Genomic DNA, 15,963 nt, shown 5'->3' on the forward strand with positions numbered 1-15,963 from the left:
TGGCCAATTAAAGGATAATTCATATTACAGTGAATATTCTAAATAGATCGGGTGAATTTCCTTTGAAAAATTTATACCATATGAGATATAGGAAAAGACATCTTAAAGAATACCCTAATATCAGGATCATTACATTTTATTAATGTTGTCTTCTGTTAAATAAATCTTAAATTTATTTCTTTAAAATACAAGGCATATTGACATTTCTAATTTCAAATGTTGTATCTTTAGTGTGAGATAAAGCTTTTTTCTTTTGGTATGCATGCAATAAAACTTCTGCAATAAATATGGAATTAAAACTGGAATATTATATTTAATTTGCAAAGATTGGGAATTCAGTTGACCTTAAGTTTTGCTTTTTGCAGTGCTAAGTTTTCTAGTAGGTTGATAACCGATGGAAAATTGCTGTGGTTTAAATTAAAAGTTTATTTCTAGTTTTCTGTTCTCCTTACTTTGAGGCTGAGGGTGAAGGAGCCGCCACTATCTGGTATAGAGGCAGAGGAGGAGAGTTCTGGAGGGTCTCATATCAGTTCTGGTCAGAACTACTCAGAAGACTCCACCAACTAAAAGGGAGCCAGGAGGTGCAGTCCTCCCAGGTGCCCGGAAAGAATGTGGATCAAGGTGGGGGTGGTTAGGTTGGAGGGGAGTTTAGGACGGTGGGTGGGAGGACCAGAATTTTTGATGAACAGCAATAATGACTATATACTATCAATACTTTTTCAGAAATATGTCAGTTTTAATGGAAGATTAATTTTAAACCACTGTGACAAAGTTGAACAGTGCTTCCAAAACTCAGATTTAAAGTCAGCTGTTATCTTATTTTATAGAGAGATGTGCCTCTGGGACGTGAATGACGGCAGATGTATTGAATTTACAAAATTAGCTTGCACACATACTGGCATACAGGTTAGTATCAATTTCTGTAACTGGCCAAGTCAGCACAATTTATTATAGGTGTACAATTGAAAAAATGTTTTTTAAACATTGAGTCTATATTTTTATATGAGAAGTGGGTGGGGATGGGTAATAGGACAGGAAGACTAGAATTAGAGTAGTAAAAGTATTTTTCATAAGACAGTGTAGTGGGGGAGGAAAACAAGACGAGGAGACTAATGTTGAAAGATGTAAGGTAAGCCATTGTCACTGCTGCTTCTGCTCTCTCTATCCTGGTTACCCAGGTGAGAGACCTTTTACTGGTTGGGTAAGTGTTCTAGATCCTAAATAATGGAATTCTCTCTTGCTAAAGCCTTGGTGATTCCACTCATGATTGACACAGTCCATTTTGGGGATGATACCCTTTTCCTTGCTTGTGCAGTTGGTTCTTGAGTTCGTGTTTTGACTTCACAACTCTGTAAAAGAAAGGACCATTTCATATGCCTGGCTGACACAGGAATTTGCACAGGAATTTATAGCTTCTCACTTACATTCCTGGTATTCTTCCTTATTCTTTCATAACTGTCAAATTCTTTGTGCTTCAAATTACTCATCATTTACTGTGTTGAGTGTTGGGAAATTACAATGTATATAGAAAAATGTGATTTATGTTCTCAATGGGGAAGAAGAGGGAAGAGAAGAGAACTCACATTTATAGCAAATATTATATAGGTGTTTCTTGTATGGTTTCTCATTTAGGCCTCCCCACATCCTTACAAATTAGGTAGGAGTATATCCTTTTATGTATAAGGAAGCTGATAGCCGGAGTGATTAAATGACTTGCCCCAGTCTCACAGTGAGTCATTCCTGGCACTAGGATCCCAAATCAGCTTTATCTGACTCTAGGGACTGTGTTCTTTCTGTTATATCATACTGCCTCCCTTAAAACAAGTAAAATCATTTGTTGAGAAAGAAAACCTTCTGTGCTAACACAAGTTAGACAAGCAAAGGAAAATTTTCACAGATGGTTAGTGTGATATAAATCTTTAGTGACTACTTATTACCCTGGCAAAGTCCTTTTAAAAATTGCTTCTTCAATGCTGTTACGGCATATACTTTTTATTTAAAGGGCCTGTAGTATTTATTTTTTATCATATGAAGAATCATCAAGATTTATAAAGAGAAAAGGGATAATAAAATCATTTAGATTCATTGACTTTATAAATAATTTAATTGGAAAATTATAAGTATCAAACTCATTGGATATAAGTATTTTAACTGTTGTATAATTTTATGATTTAAACACTTCTGGTTTATATTTTAGGAAAAATTATCTTTATTCAATATATTTTCAGTGCCTGCTATTTATCGGATCCTGTATTAGGCCTTCTGTATTTAGATGGGCAGCCATCTCTAAGTAGAAGATGCTTCCTGGCATTTACTAATGTGTGTGACAGGTGTTTCCTGGGTGATCCTCACCCTCTCAGGTTCAGAAGCAGGTTTTTTAAAAAAAATTTGTTTATTTATTTATTCTTTTTGGCTGCGTTGGGTCTTCATTGCTGCGTGCGGGTTTTCTCTAGTTGCGGCGAGCAGGGGCTACTCTTCGTTCCAGTGCGCGGGCTTCTCATGGCAGTGGCTTCTCTTGTTACAGAGCACAGGCTCTAGGCACGTGGGCTCAGTAGCTGTGGCTCGTGGGCTCTAGAGCGCAGGCTCAGTAGTTGTGGCACACGGGCTTAGTTGCTCCGTGGCATGTGGGATGTTCCTGGACCAGGCCTTGAACCTGTGTCCCCTGCATTGGCAGGCAGATTCTTAACCACTGTGCTACCAGGGAAGTCCCCAGGTTGTTCTTATATATGTAGAAATGATGAACCTTGATGGCATTGGCACTTACTGAAATCATAAGGAAGTGCTAGCTTATTAAATTATCACGTGGGGGCGTCCCTTTTTAATATTTGGAAAACCTGTTTCTCCATTAGGGGCACCTTTCTTGCCCGTATCAAAGTGTCTTGGAAGCTAAATCAGTGTCCGGAAGATGGTTTGAGAATATAACTTTCATGCAAAAGTGAGAGGCATTTAGTCAGGCATGTCTAATAAAATATCCCTGCCCTCAGGACAGAGCTCTTCTCTAGTGACTGCAGTGCACATGGCTTTCCTGGCTGGTGCTGAGTGAGCGCTGACAAAGTTGGCTTACGTGCACCCATCCCTTTCTCCTTCACACATCCTCCCCTTCTGTGGGTCAAGGCTACCTATGGTCGCATTATTATATGCATGCGAGAGCCTGGCAGTCCCTGGGAGCCCAGATCGTGTGTTATGGATCAACCTAAGATCTGGAGGTCCCCCCATGATAGTCTACATTTTATTAGACTCCTCTCTGGGGTTTAGTGGTGCTACCTTGCACTTAGTTAATGTGCTCCGTGCTCAGTGCTCATGTTTAAGAAGTTGTGCTCCTTGTGCAGGGGACTTCATAGTTGAGAAAAGATTGTCTTCCTTCACATGCAACGTTGAGCTCTGAGAGTGGGTGGATGAGTGTGGGAGCAGACTGGACCTGGGTTTCTTACTTATCTCCCCAGTTGTGGAGTGGTTACAGCATTGCCCCTTGTGTGATGTCTAGCTTGCCCTCATGTGATTTATATAAGGTCGAATCCCTTGGAAAGTAGTAGTCTGCTTTCTAAAAATCCTCTAGGAGAATCATTCCACTAAGAAAGTCACGTTTTGTTTTGTTTTTTTTGAGGCTAAGGGAATTCAGAACCTTTGATAAGTTGTTGGTCTTAGAGTCATTCTTTCTCTGTTCTTTGCTTGATGGAAACTCATCTTATCCTTTTTAGTTATTCTTGGCATGAGTAACATCATTGTACTGGTTCTTCCTCTATTTTTCTTCCACAAAGTATAAATGTGCACTATGAGAATGGTTTATAATGGTTGTTTCATACTCTAATCTAAAATAACACACTTAGATTACTCAGAATTTACTTCTGAGAATATTTGAACAGAATCATCCTTGCTTCTAAATTTTATTTGGTCATAACTAGTAATTATAAACCTATACTCACTGATTCTCATTCATCTCGAACTCATATTATTTTTGTGACCCACGTGGGCTACACTTTTGCTTTGATTTGTGAAGCTGATTTTATTCAGGTGTTTTATTAATTCATTCAACAACTCTGTTTTAGATGCTACAGGAGGACAAAAAAGAATTATCATGAATTCTGCTCCAAAATAGTTCAAAAAGGAAGATAAGATATTAGGAAGAAAATAATTTTGTTAGATATTTTGAATATTAATGTAATTTGATGTCTGCACATGTGTAGACCTGTGTATATGTAGACGCATGTAATATATACCATATAGTACATGTCTGGAAATATTACTGGAGAAATTGAGCATCATAATAAGCTTGGTGAATCCATGTGAATCAAGTATCTCAAGTAAAGAACATTTAAAAATCTTCTTCCTTTTAGTTCTACCAGTTCTCTGTTGGAAATCAGAGAGAAGGAAGGCTTCTGTGCCATGGCCATTATCCTGAAATCCTCGTGGTGGATGCCACCAGCCTTGAGGTGTTGTACTCCTTAGTATCAAAGATCTCTCCAGATTGGATTAGCTCCATGAGTATTATTCGATCCCATCGAACACAAGGTCAGTGTGCCCTTTAGGAGTTTCTACACTGTGACTGAATGGTTAGTTTACTGTAGAGTTGTATGATGTGTCACATGTTAATATACTTTGTTATATTATATTCTTAGGTTTAAGAAATGACTTCTCTCATGATTTATGGTCTGTCTCTACTTTCATAAAGGAGTCTTGGATTGAATTAAGATTTAAAGTGTTACATTATCTCCATTCCCTGGAATAGATCACTAGTTTATGGCTGTCTTAGAGTGTGTCAGTGATTTTCTGAAGTGGAAGAAGAATGTCTTAACCCCTTGGAGGTATGGTGGGAGGAACTGTAGTTTATCTATGTATTTCTTGGGCCCGGTTTTGTCACTTGCTGAAGAGGCATAGGAAGTGTTTCCATTTTTTGTGGAGATGATGAAAATGGAGGGGATTACACACAATTAAATTTAATGAAAGGTCCTGGTAAGTGCTTGGTGTGTAGTTGATGCTCAAACAAATACAAGTATGTTTTCTTCATTTCTGTTGAAACCTTTCAGTAACAATCGTGAGAACGAAAGTAAAATTGTTCAGGACAAGAACAGTAATTAATACTGAACATGTATATTCCTATATGTCTCTTTTGGAGCATTTCTTTCCCTCCCAAATGCCTCATAGTTGTGTGCTCTTCTGTAAAGGCTGACCTGTAATTAGCACCACTGCCACCGCCGTGAGACTTCGTTTACTGAGTGCTCACAGTATCGGGCGCATGCTGAGCGTTTACATGTGGTAACAGTTCTCACAGCACCCAGTGGGATAGGTACAGTTGTCTTAGGATGTGTGGATGCGGAGATGGGTGAAGTGTAGCATGGTGGAGTCTTTACTTAAGATCACAGAGCAAGTCTGTGGCTTACTGGTGCCCAGATGGACCCCAGAGCAGTTACTTTCCCACTGTGTTACACCACCTCCATTGGTGAACTGCCTTCAGTTTCATGGGAGATTTCCTTTATTATCTCTTATGGTTGGAAATCAGCACATAGCTTTTTATTCAACAGCCATTCAGCAGATATTTATTGAGTGCCTACTGTCTTCTAGGCACGAAGGATTGAACTACTGAAGGGACTCAAATTCTAGTAAGGGAGGATAATATATGTAAACAAATGGCAGTTCAGGGTGTGAAATGTGATGAGATAGAGAAATAGCACAGAGGCTAGAATTAGTGAAGGCAGTGAAGGGGCTTTGAGGGCAAGTAGGAAGGCTGCCCAGATTAGATGAAGTCTCTAAAAATAGTTTGTACATAGGTACAAAAAGCATTACCTAGGTGTGTGTGGGAAATCTCCACATGTGAAATATACGTGTACACACTGGTCTGAATAGGATAGAATGTAACTTGAATGGAAAATTTTGTGCTGTGCATGCATTTCTAAGTGTTGTCAGTTTATAATGTTGCTAACATACACAATTTTTAATCTGCTTTACCCTATTCTAGTGTGTAGATATTTGAGAATTTTAGATATATTGGTATGTTGCACTTTTACAGTAATTGACAGACTTGTGAGTAGTTGTTCTAGCTTCTTCGTACAGAGATTGTGGAATTGTAATCAGTGCATTTCAGTGCTTTACCTTGCCTATGGAGCCAGGCAGTACAAATAAAGTTTATACTGAAATGTAGCAAACACTGTTTTTTAAATAACAGTAATAACTTCTTTTTATTGATGTGTTGAGGGCTATACCTGTGCTGTGTCTTAATTCTCATAACAGACCATTAACGTAGGCACTGTCATTACTTTATTCATTTACATTTGCTTACAGATAAGCAAATTGAATTTAGGATAGGTTAGTTAAGTTATGCACAGTTCGTTGGTTAATTAGTGAAGAAAATGTGATTTTAATGCATACTCCCTCACTCTGGAGCCTGCATTAGACTGCTATCTAATGCCCCTCCTCTCGGAGTTCACGAATATTACTGTCGTGCTGTGACTGCTCCCTCACCCGAAGCTGATGAATTTGGGTTTTATGTCATGTCTTTCTCTTGATCATGGCCTGTGGACGGTGTGGTGTGCAATAAAATGGCAGGCAAGGGAGGTGGGGAAAGGGGAAATGTGTGCCCTGAAGAAAGAAAGTGACTGTGCTCCCCCATGATGAATAAATAAAAGTGAACTTTGAAGGATAAAAGTTGTGTGTTTGATTTTTAGTTTTTTAAATTCTTAAATTTTTTTTAAAAAGTAATTTTTTAGCATAGTAATCAAGAACACTTGAAATCATTAAAACTTGTAAGTTAGAAATAAATGAAGCAGCTAAAAAAAACTTTTCCTTGAACTCCAAATTTTTGATCATCTTCATTAACCTGTTTTGAAATCAGTTCTCTGTTATTTCTTAAAATATAGAATTAGGTTTTCATGCTAATTGTAAAACATGCTATTATTTAATTTCATTAAAGCAAACCACACAAGGGAATCCCCATAAGGTTAACAGCTGATCTTTCAGCAGAAACTCTGCAAGCCAGAAGGGAGTGGTAGGACATATTTAAAGTGATGAAGGAGAAGAAACTACAACCAGGATTACTCTACCCAGCAAGGATCTCATTCAGATTTGACAGAGAAATTAAAACCTTTACAGACAAGCAAAAGCTAAGAGAATTCAGCCCCACCAAACCAGCTTTACAACAAATGCTAAAGGAACTTCTCTAGGCAGGAAACACAAGAGAAGGAAAAGACCTACAATAGTAAACCCAAAACAATTAAGAAAATGGTAATAGAAACATACATATTGATAATTACCTTAAATGTAAATGGATTAAATGCTCCCACCAAAAGACATAGATTGGCTGAATGGATACAAAAACAAGACCCGTATATATGCTGTCTACAAGAGATCCACTTCAAACCTAGGGACACATACAGACTGAAAGTGAGGGGATGGAAAAAGATACTCCATGCAAATGTAAATCAAAAGAAACCTGGAGTAGCAATTCTCATATCAGACAAAATAGACTTTAAAATAAAGACTATGAGAAGAGACAAAGAAGGACACTACATAATGATCAAGGGATCCATCCAAGAAGAAGATGCAGCAATTGTAAATATTTATGCACCCACCACAGGAACACCTCAATACATAAGGCAAATACTAACAGCCATAAAAGGGGAAATCAACAGTAACACAATCATAGTAGGGGACTTTAACACCCCACTTTCACCAATGGACAGATCATCCAAAATGAAAATAAATAAGGAACCACAAGCTTTAAATGATACATTAAACAAGATGGACTTAATTAATATTTATAGGACAGTCCATCCAAAAACAACAAAATACACATTCTTCTCAAGTGCTCGTGGAACATTCTCCAGGATAGATTATATCTTGGGTCACAGATCAAGCCTTGGTAAATTTAAGAAAATTGAAATCGTATCAAGTATCTTTCCTGACCACAACGCCATGAGACTATATATCAATTACAGGAAAAACTCTGTAAGAAATACAAACACATGGAGGCTAAACAACACACTACTTAATGAGCAAGAGATCACTGAAGAAATCAAAGAGGAAATCAAAAAAACCTAGAAACAAATGACAATGAAAGCACAACAACCTATGGGATGCAGCAAAAGCAGTTCTAAGAGGGAAGTTTATAGCAATACAATCCTACCTTAAGAAACAAGAAATATCTCAAATAAACAATCTAACCTTACACCTAAAGCAATTAGAGAAAGAAGAAAAAAAAAAAACCCCAAAGTTAGCAGAAGGAAAGAAATCATAAAGATGAGATCAGAGATAAATGAAAAAGAAATGAAGGAAATGATAGCAAAGATCAATAAAACTAAAAGCTGGTTCTTTGAGAAGATAAACAAAATTGGTAAACCATTAGCCAGACTTATCAAGAAAAAAATGGAGAAGACTCAAATCAATAGAATTAGAAATGAAAAAGGAGAAGTAACAACTGACACTGCAGAAATACAAAATATCATGAGAGATCACTATAAGCAACTATATGCCAATAAAATGGACAACTTGGAACAAATGGACAAATTCTTAGAAATGCAAAACCTTCTGAGACTGTACCAGGAAGAAATAGAAAATATGAATAGACCAATCACAAGCACTGAAATTGAAAGTGTGATTAAAAATCTTCCAACAAACAAAAGCCCAGGACCAGATGGCTTCACAGGCGAATTCTATCATAGAGAAGAGCTAACACTTATCCTTCTCAAACTCTTCCAAAATATAGCAGGGGGAGGAACACTCCCAAACTCATTCTACGAGGCCACCATCACTCTGATACCAAAACCAGACAAAGATGTCGCAAAGAAAGAAAATACTGGCCAATATCACTGATGAACATAGATGCAAAAATCCTCAACAAAGTGCTAGCAAACAGACTCCAACAGCACATTAAAAGAATCATACACTATGATCAAGTGGGGTTTATCCCAGGAATGCAAGACTTCTTCAATATATGCAAATCAGTCAACATGATACACCATTTTAACAAATTGAAGGAGAAAAACCATATGATCATCTCAATAGATGCAGAGACAGCTTTCGACAAAATTCAACACCCATTTATGAAAAACCCTGCAGAAAGTGGGCATAGAGGGAACTTTCCTCAACACGATAAAGGCCATATATGACAAACCCACAGCCAACATCGTCCTCAATGGTGAAAAACTGAAAGCATTTCCACTAAGATCAGGAACAAGACAAGGTTGCCCACTCTCACCACTCTTATTCAACATAGTTTTGGAAGTTTCAGCCACAGCACTCAGAGAAGAAAAAGAAATAAAAGGAATCCAAATCGGAAAAGAAGAAGTAAAGCTTTCACTGTTTGCAGATGACATGATACTATATATAGAGAATTCTAAAGATGCTACCAGAAAACTACTAGAGCTAATCAATGAATTTGGTAAAGTAGCAGGATACAAAATGAATGCACAGAATTCTCTGGCATACCTATACATTAATGATGAAAAATCTGAAAGTGAAATCAAGAAACCACTCTCATTTACCATTGCAACAAAAAGAATAAAATATCTAGGAATAAACCTACCTAAGGAGACAAAAGACCTGTATGCAGAAAATTATAAGACACTGATGCAAGAAATTAAAGATGATACAAATAGATGGAGAGATATACCATGTTCTTGGATTGGAGAAATCAACATTGTGAAAATGACTCTACTACTCAAAGCAATCTACAAATTCAATGCAATTCCTATCAAACCACCACTGGCATTTTTCACAGAACTACAAGAACTAATTTCTCAATTTGTATGGAAACACAAAAGACCTCGAATAGCCAAAGCAATCTTGAGAGAGAAAACGGAGCTGGAGGAATCAGGCTCCCTGATTTTAGACTATACTACAAAGATACAGTAATCAAGACAGTATGGTACTGGCACAGAAATAGATGTATAGATCAATGGAACAGGATAGAAAGCCCAGAGATAAACCCATGCACACATGGTCACCTTACCTTTGATTAAGGAGGCAAGAATATACAGTGGAGAAAAGACAGCCTCTTCAATAAGTGATTCTGGGAAAACTCGAAAGCTGCATGTAAAAGAATGAAATTAGAACACTGCCTAACACTATACACAAAAATAAACTCCAAATGGATTAAAGACCTAAATGTAAGGCCAGACATCATCAAACTCTTAGAGGAAAACATAGGCAGAACACTCTATGACATAAATCACAGCAAGATCCTTTTTGACCCACCTCCTAGAGAAATGGAAATAAAAACAAAAATAAACAAATGGGACCTAATGAAACTTAAAAGCTTTTGCACAGCAAAGGAAACCATAAACAAGACGAAAAGACAACCCTCAGAATGGGAGAAAATATTTGCAAATGAAGCAACAGACAAAGGATTAATCTCCGAAACATACAAGCAACTCATGCAGCTCAATATCAAAAAAACAAACAACCCAATCCAAAAATGGGCAGAAGACCTAAATAGGCATTTCTCCAAAGAAGATACACAGGTTGCTAACAAACACATGAAAGAATGCTCAACATCACTAATCATTAGAGAAATGCAAATCAAAACTACAATGAGTTATCATCTCACACCACTCAGAATGGCCATCATCAAAAAATCTGCAAACAATAAATGCTGGAAAGGGTGGAGAAAAGGGAACCCTCTTGTACTGTTGGGGGGAATGGAAATTGGTGCAGCCACTATGGAGAACAGCATGGAGGCTCCTTAAAAAACTAAAAATAGAACTACCATATGACCCAGCAATCCCACTGCTGGGCATATACCCTGAGAAAACTGGGGGGAAGCAGCTGCATAGCACAGGGAGATCAGCTTGGTGCTTTGTGACCACCTAGAGGGGTGGAGTGGGATAGGGAGGGTGATGGAAGAAAACAAAACAACACAAAAAGCAAACCATGGTCCATGTCACTGTTGTAACCATATTATTGTTTAAAAAGAAAGCATGTTGTGCTTGTAACTGGCTGCTTCTTCCTTCTTGGTGTAGAGGACACTGTGGTGGCGCTCTCAGTGACGGGCATCTTGAAGGTGTGGATTGTTACCTCGGAAATAAGTGGCCTGCAGGTGAGACAAATGAGGCTGGAAGTCAGTTCTCTGTTTCTGTTCTTATGGAGTCTTACATTTTAGGCCCCTTCTCTTTTTTACTTAAAGAGGAAGGAAAAAGCTATTCTTTTCAATAGTCTTATTGACATAGTATAGAAGAGTCCCCTAGTATGCTCTCTCTGTACGTGAATTTTTTTTTCCCTTTTGAAGGTAGATATCTGCCTTATCAAGGATGCAAAGCAGAGAAACATGCAGTGCAGGATCTGAAGTAGAGAAACACAGAAGAGGATTTTCCTCAACTGCTTCTGTTTAAATTTGAAGTTAAAAGGTAGTTTGCTTGAGGGGGAAAAAAAAAAAGCAAACGACCACAAAGAAGATATAAAGCAGGTTTTAGTCCTCTGAGTTCTTTGGACTTGAATTCCTTGTTACTTTTTAGCAATAAGAAAGGCAGATCAATTTTCTGGCAATATAGATAGTAATATCTTCAGTTAGGGAAATTTTAGACATTGAATCTGGGAGAAAGTGCAGGAATTGGTGAGTTTTTTTTAACCTACAAGCACATGTAACTATAAAAGTTAGGATTGACTCAAATTTTTATCATCTGTCATTGCCAGTGATGACACTCTGACTCACATTAGTATTTTAATCTTAAGTAGCTTTGTAGCAAAGATGTTGTACCCAGATGATTTTAGAGTATATCTTTGCTGCTTTTTACTACCTTGGTTCTCACGTGAGGGGCTAAATTGATGAACATATCAAGAGATGCCTTTATTTCATTTTGTTTTCTTTATCATTGTGTGATAATTTTAACTGACGACCCAGCCAATCCTAAAGTTTTACAGATCTTTCTCTTTTCAGGATACTGAGCCAATATTTGAAGAGGAGTCCAAACCAATTTATTGTCAGAATTGCCAAAGCATCTCTTTTTGTGCATTCACACAGAGGTCGCTTCTGGTTGTGTGCTCCAAGTATTGGAGGGTAAGATAACTACATAAGTAAGAAATTGTATTTTTGCCCTTCGTGATATTGGTTTATCAGACTTCCGAAGAAAATTGTAAGGCGGAGCTTGGTGTTAGAATATTTGAAACATTTGGTCTGATTTTGATATCATATTTTGAGGTATGGAATTTGGCTGTATATAGTTGTCTTTTTTGTTTTGGTTCATAGAATGATTCAGTTAATGTTTGTTAGTTCTGTTGATTTTAATTTCTGCCTTTTGCTACCATATTTTTCATTGTCTTGTCAGTACAACATGGGCAATGGTGGTGAGTTTTCTGCACGTTGGCTGTATCTTTGTAGGTTGTTATTATCCCAATTGCCATTCTTTTCTGACATTTTGGAATTGGCAAGGTCGTCTTCTGTCACTAAAGAGCTAATGATGGAAGGTATATATTACTTTCACATTGCCAGACTTTAATATTTCCATAATAGGAAAAGAGCCGTCAAGTATTGATCACTTGCTCTGCTCTGTGCCTAGCATACTTTTCAAAGCTTTCCATGTATTATTTGGAAAAAACTCTCCAAGGGGTGGTATATTAGTTATCTAATCCTGCATAACAAATTACTTCAAAAGTTAGTCACTTAAAACAACAAATATGAATCATCTGTTTTTGGTCAGGAATTTGGGTTTCTGTGGGTCAGGAATCTGGGCATGGCTTGGCTGGGTACCTCTGGCCCAGGGTCTCTCGCAGACTGTGTTGAAGGTTTCGACCGGGATGACTACCTCATCCCACGGCTCACCTAGGAGAGGGTCCTGCTTCCAAACCTACCTGGTGGTTGACAGGCCTCAGGTCTTACTGACTGTTGGCTGAGACCTTAGTTCTTTGCCATGTGGGCCTCTCCATTAGGACAGCTTACAACACAGGAGCTTCCCTTCCTCAGAATAAGTGAGTCAGAGTGACTTCCTTGGTGGTCCTGTGGTTAAGACTTCATGCTCCCAATTCAGGGGGCACAGGTTCAATCCGTGGCCGGGGAACTAAGATGCCACACATGCTGCACAACGTGGCAAAAAAAAAAAAAAAAAGTGAGCAAGAGAAGGTGTAGCCAAGACCCACCTAATCTTAGAGCTGAGATCCCATTACCTCTGCCACATTCAGTTCTCTAGAAACCGTCACAAAATGCCGCCTGTACTCAAGGGAGAGGACTACCTGAGGATCCTAATACTACCAGGAGTCAGGGATCGGTGGGGCCATTTTAGAGGCCGCCTGCCACGGCAGGGATTGTGGCTTTGCCCATTTCGCAGATGAGGCAACTGAGGCGTAGAGGGGATAAATAACTTGGCTAAGGTTATACAAGTGGTGGTGGTTGTACAAGTGACTAAGGTTATACAACTCAGGCAGCCTGACTGCAGCAGCTGCTCTCATTACTACTGCGCTATCCTGTCTCAGAGTGGACAGCCTTACCATATGATTGTTGTTTGGGAATAAGATTAGAGAAGAAAAGCTAGCAGCTGCTTAGTTGTAGTAGGCCATATGGGATCCTTCCTTTGTCTTAAAACTTAAAACACATCCAAATAGAAATAAAACAAAGTGCAAGAGGATACAGTGAAACATATACACCCTTTTCCCCCAGGGCACTTCCCTTCCCCTCCCCAGAGGCAGTAGCTAATACCAGTTTCTTGTGTGCCCATTGTCAGCATTTTATAATCATGTGAGATCAGCCTTCTCTTAAGTGCACACACAAGAGTGAAAAGACTAGATGAATGGTACAGGATAGAATGCCCAGAGATAAACCCACGCACATATGGGCACCTAATTTACGACAAAGGAGGCAAGAACATACAATGGAGAAAAGACAGTGCTTCAATAAGTGGTGCTAGGAAAACTGTACAACTACATGTAAAAGAATGAAATTAGAACACTACCTAACACCATACACAAAAATAAACTCCAAATGGATTAAAGACTTAAATGTAAGACCAGATACTATAAAACTCTTAGAGGAAAACATAGGAAAAACACTCTTTGACATAAACCACAGCAAAATCTTTTTTGACCCACCTGCTAGAGTAACGGAAATAAAAACAAATATTAAAAAATGGGACTTAATTAAACTTAAAAGTTTTTGCACAGCAAAAGAAACCATTAACAAGACAAAGAGACAACCCTTAGAATGGGAGAAAATATTTGCAAATGAAACAACAGACAAAGGATTAATCTCCAAAATATACAAACAGCTCATGGAGCTCAATATCAAAAAAACAAACAATCCAGTTAAAAAATGGGCAGAAGACCTAAATAGACATTTCACAAGGAAGGCATACAGATGGCCAAGAGGCACATGAAAAGATGCTCAACATCACTAATTATTAGAAAAATGCAAATCAAAACTACAATGAGGTATCACCTCACACTGATCAGAATGGCCATTATCAAAAAAGCTAGAAACAATAAATACTGGAAAGGGTGTGTTGAAAACGGAACCCTCCTGCACTGTTGGTGGGAATATAAATTGATACAACCACTGTGGAAAACAGTATGGAGGTTCCTTAATAAAACTAAAAATAGAACTACCATATGACCCAGCAATCCCACCGCTGGGCATATACCCTGAGAAAACCATAATTCAAAAAGAGTCATGTACCACAATGTTCATTGCAGCTCTATTTACAATAGCCAGGAGATGGAAGCAACCTAAGTGTCCATCATCAGATGAATGGATAAAGAAGATGTGGCACATATATACAATGGAATATTACTCAGCCATAAAAAGAAATGAAATTGAGTTATTTGTAGTGAGGTGGATGGACCTAGAGTCTGTCATACAGAGTGAAGTAAGTCAGAAAGAGAGAAACAAATACCATATGCTAATGCATATATATGGAATCTAAAAAAAAAAAAGTGGTACTGATGAACCTAGTTGCAGGGCAGGAATAAAGAGGTAGACATAGAGAATGGACTTGATGACATGGGGTGGGAGGGTGAAGCTGGGGCGAAGTGAGAATAGCATCGACGTATATACACTACGGAAGGTAAAATAGTTGGCTGGTGGGAAGCAGCAGCATAGCACAGGGAGGGAGGCTTAAGAGAGAGGGGATATGGGGACATGTGTATGTATATGGCTGATTTGCTTTGTTGTGCAACAGAAACTAACATGGTATTGTGAAGCAATTATACTCCAGTAAAGATGTATTAAAAAAAAAAAAAAAGACAACCAAAGAGTGAGAGAAGATAGCTATGGTGTACACTATGATGAGGGACTCGTCTATTATTGATAAAAAACAACTTCTACAGGTCAAGAAGAAAAACACCGACAACCCAATAGGAAAACGAACAAAAACATTTCACAAGAGAGGAAAGCCAGGTGACCAGTAAATGTATAGAAAGGTGTTCAGTTTCATTAATCGTCAGGGAAATGCATACGAAAACAACATGTAGATGGTATTGCAACCCACCAGCATGACTTTCTCAGTTACTGCCAAAAAGAGGTTTTCAGTGTTTACATGGTTAAATTGTCTTATTTTGTTTTATGGTTTTTAAAACGATTGCGAATCTCTTATTCCTCGTAGGTGTTTGATGCTGGGGACTACTCCCTGTTGTGCTCAGGTCCGAGTGAAAATGGACAGACGTGGACTGGAGGTGACTTTGTCTCGGCAGATAAAGTCATCATTTGGACTGAAAATGGGCAAAGTTATATTTACAAACTACCTGCCAGGTATTCAATAAATAATGTTAGGACTTTAATTGAAAGCAAAAGTTTCCAAATTTGGGGTATAACCTGAAAGTATGAAAATGTAGAAAGTATAAATATTTAATTTAGGTAAAAAACTTGAGAACTTAAGTTAGATTTGTAATTGAGGTTTAACTTCTAAGCACAAAAAATTAGGTGGAGTTTTTATTTGAAGTAGGGTATGTTAGTAACATTAATTATTTAATTTCACGCCGATACTAAATTAACTATAAAACATCCATATTTTGTCCATTGTCAAAAAAAGTCATCATATGGTATGATAAAATAGT

At 37.9% G+C, this 15,963-nt stretch overlaps 1 protein-coding gene across 9 annotated transcripts in view; it reads left to right on the forward strand.

The window, feature by feature from the left end:
- WDR7 (WD repeat domain 7) overlaps window positions 1-15,963 on the forward strand; it is a 372,036-nt gene that overhangs the window by 26,983 nt on the left and 329,090 nt on the right. For all 9 annotated transcript variants that reach the window (XM_060029121.1, XM_060029112.1, XM_060029113.1 and 6 more), the window contains 5 exons: window positions 828-906; window positions 4,335-4,509; window positions 10,950-11,026; window positions 11,864-11,983; window positions 15,513-15,658. In XM_060029121.1, the coding sequence (XP_059885104.1) occupies window positions 828-906; window positions 4,335-4,509; window positions 10,950-11,026; window positions 11,864-11,983; window positions 15,513-15,658 (597 nt within the window). The remainder of the gene's footprint in view (window positions 1-827; window positions 907-4,334; window positions 4,510-10,949; window positions 11,027-11,863; window positions 11,984-15,512; window positions 15,659-15,963) is intronic.

This window comes from Delphinus delphis, chromosome 13 (assembly GCF_949987515.2).
Source record: "Delphinus delphis chromosome 13, mDelDel1.2, whole genome shotgun sequence".
Taxonomy (NCBI): domain Eukaryota; kingdom Metazoa; phylum Chordata; class Mammalia; order Artiodactyla; family Delphinidae; genus Delphinus; species Delphinus delphis.